This window comes from Pogona vitticeps, chromosome 3, assembly GCF_051106095.1.
Source record: "Pogona vitticeps strain Pit_001003342236 chromosome 3, PviZW2.1, whole genome shotgun sequence".
NCBI classification, from domain to species: domain Eukaryota; kingdom Metazoa; phylum Chordata; class Lepidosauria; order Squamata; family Agamidae; genus Pogona; species Pogona vitticeps.
This window is the reverse complement of record NC_135785.1, coordinates 142,902,049-142,917,573: the sequence shown is the minus strand read 5'-3', so window position 1 is coordinate 142,917,573 and position 15,525 is coordinate 142,902,049. Positions and strand designations below refer to the sequence as shown.

The following is a 15,525-nucleotide window of genomic DNA, read 5'->3' as shown; positions in this document are numbered from 1 at the left end:
CAATACAAGTCCATACATGGGAAGTAAGATTTCTGTTAACCTCTGAGATGCAATTAGTGGTTGATATAATTTAGATGATGGTGGAGGAGGAGGAGGAGGAGAAGAAGGGAAATAAATACCAAATCCTACATAACGTCTTGCCTACATTATATCAGCTTTCATAACTAAGTGCAAAACAATGCAAAATGTGAAATTACTTTCATGTCCTGTCTTCTCTGCACTGCTATCTGCTATAATTAACTGTCTCTACTTGAAGAAATCTATACATAATAAGTAGGAATATCATTATTACAGACATTTTTTATATTCTTTTACGGAAGCAAACTTTGTGTTAGCTTATTGTGGTATATTTCTTAGTGACGGCTTATTTCTCATCTTTTCACTGAATTAAGTAGGCTAAGAAAGAATTATAATATGGAACTACAGAATACATTAAACACTGAAAGTTGTTTTAAAGATTAAGAACACACTAATGTTTGCTAACCATTCTTTTGGCAGAAAGACCTCTTATGTTCCAGTGTCCAAGATTTATTTTTGGTCTTGCTCACTCAACAATAATATATTTTTCAAATTTACTGCACAGAAACCTATCTGTTCAATTAATGCTATATTTGGTTGCAGTGTTACAAGAACAAGCCACAGTAATACTTGGGCCTACATGGTTCCCTTCTCCTCTGATGTAGTCATAAGAAAGTGATTTCATTTTAACTGTCTCACAGTTCATTATATAATCCAAACTCTAAACTATTAATCTCAATTTTGGTATGCTGAAACAAGATAATTTGATAAACTGTGGTTTGCATTTGGTTTGTTCCACTGAAGCATACGTAACCACAGCTTCTCTAGGTTAGGATGTTATAGACAGTCACGTTTATTCTAAAGCTGTACTGAAATATCTATGGCTCCTTCATAATGCTGCAGCAGATAAGGCAGGCACAAATTGGAGAATCACTGCTTCTTCTCATAATGCTAAAACAATGGCTTAACGTTACATCCAAAGAAGGTTAACAGATGCTTTATCTCTTCTCATGATATGCCATCTCCAACAGAAGACCCCTAAAATTAAATGGTATAGCAACTTCTGAAGTGTATTTCCGTCTTAGACCATCAAAAACTGAGATCATGTGAAAAAAGGCCATAACATATTTCCATCCAGGAGAAGTAACAATGGCGCAAGAATTCAGAGTCTGCATTCAACAGTGCCACTGAACTAATCCAACAGACATTGCGCTAGTAAAAATTTAATTTCTAGAGTCAGTGTAAGAAAGGGATTCAACACTGATTTCCATTGAACAGAAGGCTGTGCAAAGTAGATTACATGACTGTGCTTGTCTTTTTATGCTATACCTTTGTGAAATATTTACATTCTAGGCAAAAGTGCAAGTTTAGCTTTGCTCACATTAAAGACTAAGGTTCTGACAGCAAAATAGAAAAGCAAGAATGAGGGTTCCTGCCACTTACATTGAGGGAAGGTAAAATGAATCCAGTCTCTTCAGAGTGTATGTTTAAAACAATGGTAGTAGAGGCCCAGCAGAAGTGTATACTGCAAAGAAAGGGCTCAGCTAAGTCCAAGAGGGTGTGGGCATGGTTAACAAGCGGAGTTAGAGAGGCTTTAAAGGGAAAGGAGGTGTCCTTCCATAAATGGCAATCCTTCCCAAATGAGGAAAATAAAAAGGAACACAAACTCTGGCAAAAGAAATGTAAGAAGATGATACAAAAGGTAAAGAAAGACTTTGAGGAATGTATGGCCTGCAATATAAAGGGGAATAATAAAAGCTTCTTTAAATATGTTGGAAGCAGGAAACATGCCAGAGAAGCAGTTGGCTCTCTGGTTGGTGAGGGAGGGAAAGGTGAGGGAAAGGGGGACTTGGAGATTGCAGAGAAATTCAATGAGTTCTTCGCATCTGTCTTCACAACAAAAGACTTTGAGCACATTCCACTGTCCAAACAGCCCCTCCTGACTAATGAATTACATTAGATACAGGTTAAAAGAGAGGAAGTTTTAGACCTAATTGATAAATTGAAGATCAGTAGGTCACCGGGCCCAGATGGCATCCACCCAAGGGTTATTAAGGAACAAACAGTTTAGACTCCTTTGAAAAAGTCAACAGGCATGTAGATGCAGGTGAACCAGTGGATATTATCTATCTAGATTTTCAGAAGGCATCTAATGTGGTCCCTCACCAAAGGCTGCTGAGAAAACTCCACAGTCAGGGGTAAGAGGGCAGGTCCTCTTATGGACTGAGAATATGTTGAGAACCAGAAAACAAAGAGTAGGTGTCAATGGACTATTTTCACAATGGAGAGAGGTGAAAAGCGGTGTGCCCCAGAGATTTGTCCTGGGACCGGTGCTTTTCAACCTGTTCATAAATGACTTGGAGATAGGAATAAGCAGTGAGGTGGCCAGGTTTGCAGATGACATGAAACTTTTCCAGGTGGTAAAGACCAGAAGGGATTCAGAAGAGCTCCAGAAGGATCTCTCCAAACTGAGAGAATGGGTGGCAAAATGGCAAACATGTTTCAATATAATAAATTGTAAAGTAATGCACACTGGGCCAAAAAAAAAAAAAAAATCAAAACTTTAGTTATCAGCGGATGGGTTCAAACAGGAGAATGTCCGTTTAAGGATCAGGAAAGATATCCTGGTGTGCTGGTGGACAGCTCAATGAAAGTGCTAAGGTAGTGTGCAGCAGAAGTGAAGAAGGCCGATTCCATGCTAAGTATCATTAAAAAGGGGATTGAAAATAAAACAGCCAACATTATAATGCTATTGTACAAAACACTGGCAAGGTTGCACCTGGAGTACTGCATACAGTTCTCTTTGCCGCACCTCAAAAAAGCCATAGTAGAACCGGAAGAGGAGAGTGACTAAAATGATGACTGGGCTTGGACCAGAACCAGGATACATCCACTCAAATTGAGTGTTGGGAGAGTGAGAACACACAAAAGAAAATATTTCTTGACCCAGCATGTTGTTAGTCTGTGGAACTCCTTGCCACAGGATGTGGTGATGGCATTTGGCTTAGATGCCTTTAAAAGGGGATTGGACAGATTTCTGGAGGAAAAGTCTATCATAGATTACAAGGACTGATGTGGATGTAGAATCTCCAGGCTTAGAAAGAAGGTACCTCCAAATGCCAGATGCAGAGAAGTGGTATCAGGAGCCAGGTATCTAGTTGTCTCGTGTGCTCCCAGAGCCATCTGGTGGGGCCACTGTGAGATACAGAAAGCTGGACTATAGGGGCCCTTGGCCTGATCCAGCAGGGCTCTTCTTATGTTTCTGATGTTACTTAAGCAGTGTGGAGGGAGCTCCATACTAGCATAGCGAAAGAGAAAAGAATGTGAATCTGCTTCAAAACTATAAACCAGGGGGCCTGACCGCAGAGACAGATCTACCACCACCCCGTACACACACCCACACACCCGCATAGCCCCTTCTCGCCTGTGTGAGAACCCCTCAACCCCTTTGCACATGCATGCGAGTGCCCCCAAGTGCCCCCTGTCCTTTGTGCATGTGCACAAGTGTGCACATACCCGTGTGAGCGCCCCTTGCTCCTTCACGTATGCATGCGAGTGGTGAATGCCCGGGCAAGTGCCTTCCCCAACCAGTCCACAGTGTTAAAAAGATTGGGGACCACCACTATAAAGCACAGACTCATCATATTTGCATTCCTAATCATACATATAAATAATGATTTTAATTATGGGATTGCTAGTTCATATAACCCCCACCAAAAAAACACAATATTACAATGGAAGTATCAGCAGGCTCAGGGATTTGCAGAAGCAGAACAGTCTGAAGTGAAAAATTATAAGGAGTGAAGGAAAAACAAATGGCCCCAATAGGACTGAGCGTGCTTAGTGATTATGGAATGATGGCACATTCCATAATCACTAAGCACGCTCAGTCCTATTGGAAGCAACCCAAATCACAGAACGACTGAAATGGGGTTGCTGGAATTTTAAGTGAGGAATGCTCCACACTGCAGTTGACTGCTGATGTATTTGTGTATTTATATCTACCTATAGCATCCACCCAAGTCATGAATATTCTATCTGCATAGACCAGTGGGAGTGCTGGAGGGTCAGAGTCCTGAGATACTTTATAACAGTGGTCCCCAACCTTGGGCCTCCAGATGTTCTTGGACTTCAACTTCCAGAAATCCTAGCCAGCAGATGTGGTGGTGAAGGTTTCTGGGAGCTTTAGTCCAAGAACATCTGGAGGCCCAAGGTTGGGGACCACTGCTGTATAAGACTCAGCAGGAGGAGGGGAAGTCAGACAGAGAGTTAGAGTTGAAGAGATTAAAAGTTTTGGAGTTTGGCGGGAGAGTGGTGGTTGAGAGGGATAAAGGAGAATGTCTGTTTAAGAGTTAACAGCATTGCTTATTCTATCAACATCTGTAACAATAAACAATTTCTATTTGGTTCTTTTAAAATGACATATGGCCTGGACCTCGATTATTAATAATAGGTAATGTTGACGTAATTAACTGGTGGCAGCTGAGGGGCACGTAACATGAACTCCTAGTTTGGTGAAACAAGCAGGGGCCACGTGGGGATTGTGACACTACCATTTCCTGTAAAATTAATGTTTTCTTACCTATTTTCACGCTCATACATTTCCTTTGTCGCTGTTCGAAGCTGTTCTATTTCTTGGGATGTCTTCTGTCTTATCTGTTCCAATTCATCATGAAGTTTGTTTTCATACTCTGCTTTATGATGATCTCTTGAAAAAAAATTTAAAACATAAGGCAAAATGCTTTCTTATTCTTGTAATCAATTATTCTGATGACCTTTATTGACTGTGTAAAGAATCAGTGCTTTCCTAGTCCTTATCAAAAATTACAGGCCTTTGCTATAATCTTATTAGCTCATTCATTATCAACCTGAGCATGAGCTAAGATGACAGGAAGATTTGCCGTTCCTGAAACAAAAGGCAGATTTCTGCTTAAAAGCTGCTAGCAAAGGAATCAATATGAGTTCAGAATTTACAGTTTCCTATTCATGTAACTTGGTTTCTACAAATGCTCCTAACATGGTAAAAGATTATCTATAAGCCTATGGGAACATCACTCCTAATGAAGAAAGATGAAAGAAATGGAAATGCCACATAGTTTTAAACTGTGTTTTTAATAAATTCAGCATCAGGACAAATCATATGTAGCATATAAATACTCCAAGTTCAACGAGAAGAAATTAAGGATTAGAAAGCTTAGTTTCAACTTGGGTGAATCCAGAAGTACCAATGGTTATTCAGTTTCTCTACTTTTGCATGTTACCATAAAAACTGAAAACTGAGGACATTGAACCAGAATCTGATTCCAGTTGGTGGGCCTCATTACTTCTGCTAAACTGACCATAAGCATTATATTTAGTATAATTTTCCCCAACAAGCTTCTAATGTAGTGATTCATACTGACATTAAAAAGATAAACTGAATAACATACCTAGATGTTACATATTTTTCATACATTTCTTCTCTGGCCTTTTTGGCATCCTCTAGCTGAACCTGAAGTCTTTCAAGACGGTCTTCTTCATGAGCACAACGAACACTGAGCTCCATATTTTGACGGTTAAGGTAATCCTTATCTTTTTGGAGCAAGGTGACAGACTGTTGTAAAGTTGCAACCTTTAAATTGAAAAGGTATACAAATAGAAGCATGATAAAAAATAAAGCCATCTGCATATACAACCTTCCCCAAGTCAGGATTTTTATTTATACTGTACATTAATTTTTATTTTATGTTAAAGATGTCCTTACAATTCTTCAACACAGCTTTCACAATGATGTAACAAAAAGCCAACAAAACAGGAAGCAAGTTTACACTTTTCCACTTCCTTTATGTTGTGAGACAGCTCATTTGACTGTACCTCAGTTTGCATTAATACTTATTTCTTGCTCTTCGATTGCACTTGCTGTGATGCCACCATGTTAATCTCTTTTTCTTTACAAACAGCATACTATATTCTACAGCATACTGTAACCTGGTTATATGACCTACCCAATGCCTTTTTTGAATTTCATTGTATGCGTATACTGTGTATATACTTACAATGACAATAAATAAATAAATAAATAAATGAATAAATAAATAAATAAATAAATAAATAAAATAAACAAGGGAGCCAGATTGATGTACACTGTAGAAGTCCAGCAAAACAATGCATAATTGTTACACAACAAAATATGACTGAAGCAAAAATTTTAGCGATAATGTAGGACAATCAAAAGAAACACATTTCAATAGCTTTGTAATTTTTTTAATGAAGCCCCAAACGATTCTACCTCTTTTGATAAATCAGTTTTTTCTTTGATTAGTGCTTTGTGAGAGACCTCCAATATTTCATATTTTCTTCGGAGGTCTGAGAAGTCATGCTCCAATGAATCACGTTCACTGTTGAAACAAAAGGACACCATGATTAGGGATACTGTAACATTCTGAGTTCTAAGCCCACAATTCTTACTAATACCTTCCTTTATACAAATCTAACATGCACTCCTCTTCAGATGGTCTTCTACTAGTAGAGGCCAAATTAAGTTTATGCTTAATTTTACTTGGCCACTAATAAGCACAAGAATATTTGAACTTGTTCCAGTTGCAATATTTAGATTCCTTCAAAGTACCATATTTTTCCGTCTATAAGACGCTACTTTTTCCTAAAATCATTAGCCTAAAAATTGAGGGGCGTCTTTTATACGGACGTAAGCTGAGATAGCTGAGGAGAGAACAAAAGGGCATATACCTAGAGTATATACCTAAAGCCCCCTAGATGGGCGGGGTATAAATCAAATAAATAAATAAATAAATAAATAAATAAATAAATAAATAAATAAATAAATAAATAAATAAACGCCTCTGTAAACAGGCTTCCTTCTGCCACAAGGCTGAGCTTTCTATAGTTAGGAGACTTAGCTTTCTCCAATCACAAATCTTATGGAACTGACGTCAGCTGATCCTGAACAAACCAACTGGAACACACCTCCTTGGAGTTGAAGCCTGTACGCTCAACATTCAACAGAGACAAAATGTCCGATATTCTGAGCCCAGGGGCTGAATCCTCAAAGCTAAGTTTTCTTAATTTGGGGGTTAGAAAATGGGGGGGGGGTGCCGTATAAATGGGGGCATGTTATAAATGGAAAAATATGGTATCCACTAAAAATCTGAGACAACTGAAGCAAGTATGATGTCAGGACTTAACAAGATAATTGATATTCTCTCCCATGCTGAGCTTCAACATTACTTCACACTGTGAACCAATGAATATCATTTCCCTGTACATATGTAACACAGGAATGGTTTAGCACAAGTGCTGCAAAGGTCTCTGACTGGCATGTTCATTCTTACATGTGATGGTTTCAAAATGAATTAGGCTAATCTAAATGATAAAAAACATATGTCATCATCTTCCTACACTAATTTTCAAAGAAAAGAGATCAGAACCATAAAACCATTAACCAGGATGAAACTCAAAAGCAATCTAGCTGCCATAGGAGAAAAGCAGGGTAAAAATATTTTAAGTAATAAATAAATCTAGTTCAACTACCTACCAAAGCAGGAATCCACTACCATAACACCTGGCTGACTAGTTTGGAAAGGCCTTTTAAAGTTTCTTGCTTTAAAAACTCTAACAAAAGAGATGCCACCATCTTCTAAGACAGCCTGTTTTATTGCCAAACAGCTTGTACTGCCAGGAATCATGAGGACTGAGGTGTGGAAGAACATGTCTCACACTTCTCTTATCAGGAGTGTTCTGAGTGGGACTCTGCTTTAGGATGTTATTAATTGTTGTTGTGGTTTAGTTGTTAAGTCGTTTCTGACTCTTCATGACCTCATGGACCAGAGCACGCCAGGCCGTCCTGTCTTCCACTGCCTCCCGGAATTTGGTCAAATTCATGTTCGTAGCTTCGGGGACACTGTCCAACCATCTCGTTCTTTGTCCTCCTCTTGCCTTCACACTTTCCTGACATCAGGGTCTTTTCCAGGGAGTCTTCTCTTCTCATGAGATGGCCAAAGTATTGGAGCCTCAGCTTCAGGATCTGTCCTTCCAGTGAGCACTTAAGGTTGATTTCCTTTAGAATGAATAGGTTTGTTCTCCTTGCAGTCCAGGGGACTCCCAAGAGTCTCCTCCAGCAGCACAATTCAAAAGCATCAATTCTTCGGTGGTCAGCCCTCTTTATGGCCCAGCTCTCACTTCCATACATCGCTACTGGAAAAACCATAGCTTTGACTATGCAGACCTTTGTCGGCAAGGTGATGTCTCTGCTTTTTAAGATGCCGTCTAGGTTTGTCATCGCTTTCCTCCCAAAATGGTACTACTAGCACAAGCCAACTCTGGAATCCACTGATCAAACATGTTAAGGAAGATTTTTAATTGATTCATCTGTTACAACAGAGATAACTACTTGATTAATAAATGCACACAGTGGCTTTTGAATATCCTGGGGAAGATAAAAGGCTTTCTTTACCAGAAAAGCTTATTCTCAAATGCATATTACACAACTTAACTTCTCTATAGTTGATTTAGTGGATTACTATATTTTAACAGCTAGGGTTTTGGAAAGTTTGCACTGAAAGAACTGGCCTGAATTTTCTTGTCCTATGGAATTATATAAGGCCAATCATATGAAGTTTGGCATCTCTTTTTCATGTCATCTATCACGAGCCTGGTCTCCCAATTGCGCAAGTGATCACATAGCCACTGATGTGTGCATACTCCAAGGAAGCTGTATGCATAGCTGTCGTATGCACAACTTTTCTTCAACTGGATTTTGGCCATTGAATTTATGATGATGCTAGATAATACCAAAGTCATTCTATTCAAATTCACTACAACATACCTACCTTTTTACTTTATCGTAATTCTCCTGTCTGTAGTCACCTTGATGAATCATTTGTTTTGTATCAGCTAGTTCAAGTGTTAGACGCTGACATCTAACTTCCAGATCTGAGCGATTTCTTCTCTCTTCTTCATAATTCTGAAAAATGTATTTAAATTTCTTAAAAATGACTATGCCATTTCAGAAATGCTCTTGTTTGCCTTCCTGTATGAATTAAATTTTACTAGATCTATCAGTGGCCAATATTTACCTGCTATTAGTGGAGTCATGTAGCTAGTGGATAGCATGTCAGACAAGTACACAGGAAAATCAGATTCAAAGCTGAGCTCAACCACAGAAATTCACTGGGAGGGGGCATCTCACATACATTGGAAACAACTATTAGGGTGGCCATAATTCAGATGCAACTTGACAGCATATTAACAGTCGATAGAATACTAGTAACCTCTCCTACAGTGCTTTTTACAAGTGGTCATACTGCAGAAGGACTATATCTGGATATATGCTTGATGTATTCCAGAATCATGAAGCTGGACATCTGTTTGCACAAAAGAACTTTCTCCTCCACACTGCAGCCCTGCCACATCTAATCTGATCAAGAGAGGACCCTCACACACAATAAAGGAAATGCCCTGTCCTGTTGGAGGCAGTTCTGTCAATAGGATGAAATAGCTGAAAGTCACTCATTTATTTTAAAAATGGATGAATCAAATTCTAGATGGAATAACTGGGGTGGAAATCAGATTATTTTCAAAACCTCTATAATTGCTAGTTCTTTTAATATACATTGTTCCCTACCTATACTGCAGGTGCTATATATCTTACACTTGAATTGTGTTAGCACTGATTGTTATTATTTCATCAGCTTAGATGTCAGGGGAAACAAGTAATTAGAGCTCCCAGGAAAAATGTTCTGACATACGCAACTAATATCTTCACTGTCTTTACCCGTGATTGCAAGCCAAAGAGCCATAAAATTATTTCCTCACTCCTAAAGGGCCTCTGAGGTACTGAACAACAACCATTCATGCTACATGATAAAACGTTATTCAGAAGCAACTTCTAAACACCTTATTAGAGTGTAGTGTTAGGATGGAATACCACTCGGCTTACCTACATTTCTGCACATGTCAAAAATAGGTATTTGGACCCCACTGCATCAACATTTTAACTCTGTTTCACCTAAAGATAACTGTGGAGGTCTAATGGCTCTTCTCACTTTCAACACTGATGATTTAAAGATCTTTCATGAAGTTACTGAAAATAGTTTTCCTTTAATTTCCAATGGCATATTGCATCTTTGTGGCCATTTTGCACATGAACAGTATTGTACATCCATGAGATCCATAAAAATTTGGTGTATGAATAGGATAAGTATGTAATTTTAAATATATACTGTACATATAACTACACTCAACAGGGAGACTGAATTGATTTTTTTTTTCATTTAGAGACTTACCATAACATACTATGTAAAACAGATCACAAGTCTGTATTTGTTTACATATCATTGACCATCAATCACAGAGAATGCAGTAGATAAAGACAGACCTAGATGTAACCAATATTCATGTATCCAACAATACCGTTACAAGACCATGTATCATTCATAGCATCAGGTGTTGGCACATATGCCTATCCTACAGTGCGATATACACCATGATCTGCAAATAAGCCAGTCTCAATGCAAAGAATAAATGCACACCAATCTAACATTTGAAACTGCAATTTTCAAAAATTCCCACATCAACTATAATAATAACAATTCTGTGTCACCAAGTCAATTCTGAGTTATGATGACTGATTGCAAGAATTTCAGTTTACCATTCCTTTCTTCTGGGAGTGCACTGGGACTGTGTAGCTTGCCAAAGGCCACACAGGCTGGCTCTCCTGGGAAGCACATTGGGGAATTACTCCTAAACTCTGGCTCTGCAGCCAGATACCTAACTCACAGAGATATCCAGCCAGCTCACATCAGTTATGAATCTGATGAATTAGGCTGCAATCAACAAAGCTTATGCCAGCATTCTTCAATCTAGCACTCTGTGGATGTACTGACTACAAATCCCATCATCATCTTCAACCAGCATAACCAGGTAGAGAGAGGCTGACCTATTGTCTATTAAATTTGCTGATCTTTAAGTGCTTGTTTGAATGAACAGTCACACCAGACCAGAGCTGGCTCAGCACAGCTTCCTTACGATGAAGAATGCACAAGCAACAAAAACGTGGAATTGGCTTTGAGAATGTGCATTGTATAGTGTTCTGCACTCTCAACTCTACTGCATGGCATTATGGGCTTTAATACAAGGAAGAAAATAAACAACAAAAATATCTGAAATATGGATTTATTGCAGGATACTAACTTTTTTTGGATCAAGAGGCTGACAATCTAAGCAGCATTAAGGCAAATGAATAAAGACCAAGAACTATTAAAACGTGAATTTTCAGGAAGTGAGAATATTTTGATCACATAAGAAATGAATAGTACTGATTATTACAGCTGATCATTTAAGCATGAGGGGGTTGTTACTAGTACCCCAATGGGCTGTTGGCTACCATGTCAGATACCCAGGCAAGACCTTCAGAAGCAGCACCTGCTGGTACCAAGATGGACAGGAACACCTGTTCCAGAAGGGAGAGGAGACTGCTGCTAAGGAAAACACCTATGGAGTGGGGAGGAGGAGGAGGGAGCCTCTCTGCAGCTGGGGACTGTAAGTGAGGCCTTGGAAGAGGCAAGAGGGCCAGCTGAAGAGCGAGGATGAAAGAAGCATGCAGGCAGGGGTGACTCACCAGGGAACGAGGAAAGAGCCTGAGATGACACACAGGAGGACGCGGCTAAGGCCTACAACAGAGAAAAGGTCCCAGAGATAGAGGGGAACTGGGACCAAGCAAGGACTCCTTACTGGGGGTGGGGGTGGGGTTGTCAGACTTTATGCCCCCAAAGGGCAAGGCAGCTCCAGAGGCTCCCTAGCAGAAATAGCATCACAGGCCACAGTGTAGAGGCCCCCATTGTCAGCCAGAGCAGAGCCAATGCTAATACAGAGGCAACGCTGGAAAGAGGCAGAAAGCTTGCCAGCAGCACCTCCACCAGCAGCTGCCACTTCGTCAGTCCCACACCTTGCCCTCATTGTAGGCATTCAAACCATCCTTCTTCTGAGCACCACCTTTTGGTCTCACTGTTAAAGGAGAGCAGAGACTCATGGCCCACGGTAAAGTTACCTCAGGACTGGGAACTGTCCAAGACTATGCATGGGCAAGTGTCACAAACTCTGTTTACTTCAAAAGACACCCCACTACAAGATGATTTAAACATATTTCCTAAAAATGTTGATTCTGCACAAACTGATTCTACTGTGGAGAACCTACTGCCTATGTTCATTTTCCTATAGTCTTGAGTTTGCAATTTCTATACACTTTCTACATATAGTATGCACCATATGGAGATAAGTAAGAATACACTGGTGCCTCACACAACGATGTTAATTGGTTCCCAAAAAATCAACGTTGTGTGAAACATCGTTCTGTGAAACACCATTTCCCATAGGAATGAATTGAAAACTGGTTAATCCGTTCCAATTGGAACAGATTGCCATCGTTCAGTGAAAATCCCCATAGGAAACATCGTTGAGTGAAACAATGTTTCCTTCATTGGAATGTATTGAAGCCGACTCAATACATTTCAATGCCTTTGCGAAGTCCTTTTTCGCTCCTGTAAAAGTGTCTTACAATGTTTGGACACTGTTTTAAATGATTGCAATGGTTAGTCCACCTCCTGAAACCTATGCAAACTTAATTTGATGTTGTTCAGAGTCGTCCTTAATTTTTAGTGATTTTTTGAATTTCCTCTCATTGGAATGTATTGAACTTTCCGTCCAATGCATTCCATTGAGAGAAAATTCAAAAAATCACCAAAAATTAAGGACGACTCAGAACAACACCAAATTAAGTTTGCATAGGGTTCAGGAGGTGGGCTAACGATTGCAAGCATTTAAAACCTGTTCCAAACATTGTAAGACCCTTAAAAATGAGCGAAAACGGAAGAGCTTCAAAAGCACTGAAGCCGGCTTCAGTGCTTTTGAAGTCTTTTCCGATGTCCCTTTTCACTCATTTTTAAGTGTCTTACAATGTTTGGAACAGGTTTTAAATGCTTGCAATTGTTAGCCCACCTCCTGAACCCTATGCAAACTTAATTTGGTGTTGTTCTGAGTCGTCCTTAATTTTTGGTGATTTTTTGTTTTCCCTATTTAAATGAATTGAACTGTCCATTCAATTGATTTAAATGGGGAAAATAAAAAAATCATCAAAAATTAATGAAGACTCAGAACAAAACCAAATTAAGTTTGCACATGTTTCACAAGGTGCACTATGGAATCCAAGCATTTAAAACAGGTTTCAAACATTTTAAGACACTTTTAAATGAGCAAAAAGGGACATCGTTAAGTGAAATTCCCCCATAGAGAACATCGTTAAACGATGGGGGAAATTCCTCAAAAAAACCCATCGCTGTGTGAATTTATCATTGTATGAAGCAATCGTTGTGCGAGGCACCACTGTACTCTCATCAGCATTTTTTTAAAATGTACTAATGTCAAAGCACACTGTTCGCTCCTAAAGCTAAGTACAGACAATTTCCCACCTGTCTAGTAGATGAATCACTCTTCAAGCAGATGGGCTAAACCCTGAAAAACTAGTTATTTTATATTTCCCATACACTTCCTCTAAAAGATAGGTTTTGTGAATTCAAGTGACACAATACTGGCATGTCAAAACAGGTTTAACAAATGTGATCAGTTTGCAATACATGAAAAACCCTTAGTTTTCTAAATGATTTTACAGGGAGAAAGGTCACAGTTTAGTGAAGAAGTTACGTGTTCAGGTGATCCTGCCTTGAACTAGGGGGCCAAACCAACCCTCACCACAAATCTTCAAAGCAATTCAGAATACTGTAGTGCTATGGGCTTTCTCCTTTCTGCAGTGGATTGGCTGCTTTGGTGTAAAAAAGTATGTTTAAATATGCAATTAGCAACTTATTCAAAGTAACCAATCTGAAAATGAGAAGCAGGGGTGGTTCTTTAGATCAGTGGTTCTTAAGCTTTGTTACTCAGATGCTTTTGAACTGCAACTCCCAGAAAGCCCAGTCAGCACAACTACCGGTGAAGACTTCTGGGAGTTGCAGTCCAAAACTCCCGAGTAACCCAAGGTTAAGAACCAGTGCTTTAGATCAGTGGTTCTTAACCTTGGGTTACTCAGGAGTTTTGGACTGCAACTCCCAGAAGCCTTCACCACCAGCTGTCCTGACTGGGGTTTCTGGGAGATGCAGTTCAAAAACATCCGAGTAACAAAGGTTAAGAACCACTGCTTTAGATGACGGTAATTCTAGAGAGGCAGGCAAAATTATTTTCTTGAAGTAGTATTTCTTCTGGACATAAGAAATACTTCCTTCTCTCAGAACTAAACCTCTACCAGTCAAGTAAAATCAGTAGCTGAAAGACCCAGTATCATGAACAGGACTAGTATTCTCTCCCAACAGCTGTGTAAATCTATTCTGTCCCCACTCCACTGTTTGCCCTGTCAGGTCAAGTGTCATGAATATAGGGCCCTATGGGGAAAGGTTAATATATTATTTTAGATACATTAAGTGATACATTGATTAATTAAATAAATGATAACACCAAACCTAGCACTGAAACAGTCCCTACTACTTCTACCTTCTTGGGTGACAAGAAGGAACTCTTTCCAGGCCCCATTGATCTTCTAAGGCCCAGAATGAATTTTAGACAATTCTGAGACCTGCATGGATTAAAAGCAGGAGAGTCTGTTAAAATAAAAAGCATTATGTAGACCAACATTTGCAAGTACCTCCTTTCCACAAATAGAAAGCATAGATCTAAAGATACTTCAGTAGTATAAGGTTGGTTATCACGAGGTATACTTAGCAAAAATCACAGTGAACATAATTAGGACACATTTCATTAGAGTTTTGGAAAGGACTAGGTTAAACTTTCAGCTTTTCCAAGAAATTAATAGCTACAGAATTCCAATTTCTTGTGGACTGAAAAAAGGCATGGCACCCTCTACTTTTCCTGAGCAGCATTCTCAACTATAATTTTTTTTAATCCCAGAAAAACAAATAGCTTCAAGATTCCAGGTACAGTCCAACAACTCCTAAGTAGACACTGACATCAAGTGGTTAAGAGGTAGTAAAGGCTCAAATACAGTCACTTCTGTGTCTGTTACTCAAAAGAATTTAGTCTTATTATGGACCATGTATGAACAAAAACCAAATGAGTAGATGGTGTTGTGACTTTTTTGCAATTCACCTAAATCAGTTTCTCTTGTTTTTAGCCACACCTTCCTTCTCTGGGAGGGGTAGGATTTATAGCATTCATATATACTTATAACTTTTCATGAGCCTCTAACCTGAAGAAGAATGTCATAAATTTAGAGCTCACACCCTGTATTTTACCTCTTTACTTCTTTCCCCCCTTCTACTAATTATTGTCATGACAATATGCTAAGGCATTATAAAGCTTTTTTTCAAAGCACAAGACAGGTTTGACAGAGACAGGCTGATAAGTGACTACACAGCTACAGACTTCCAATTTCATATTGACTGAAAAAAGGTACCCTCTACTTTTCTGAGCTGCATTCTCCGCTGTAATTTTTTTTAAATCCCCAAGTAT

General features: G+C 39.1%; 1 protein-coding gene across 4 annotated transcripts in view; it reads right to left on the bottom strand.

Annotated features, from left to right (window-relative positions):
* The window catches only part of PIBF1 (progesterone immunomodulatory binding factor 1), a 163,740-nt gene that overhangs the window by 129,984 nt on the left and 18,231 nt on the right, over positions 1-15,525 (bottom strand). For all 4 annotated transcript variants that reach the window (XM_072994730.2, XM_072994729.2, XM_072994733.2 and 1 more), the window contains exons 6-9: positions 8,844-8,977; positions 6,287-6,395; positions 5,448-5,629; positions 4,601-4,726 (exon numbers count right to left, since the gene is read on the bottom strand). In XM_072994730.2, coding sequence (XP_072850831.2) covers positions 4,601-4,726; positions 5,448-5,629; positions 6,287-6,395; positions 8,844-8,977 — 551 coding nt within the window. The remainder of the gene's footprint in view (positions 1-4,600; positions 4,727-5,447; positions 5,630-6,286; positions 6,396-8,843; positions 8,978-15,525) is intronic.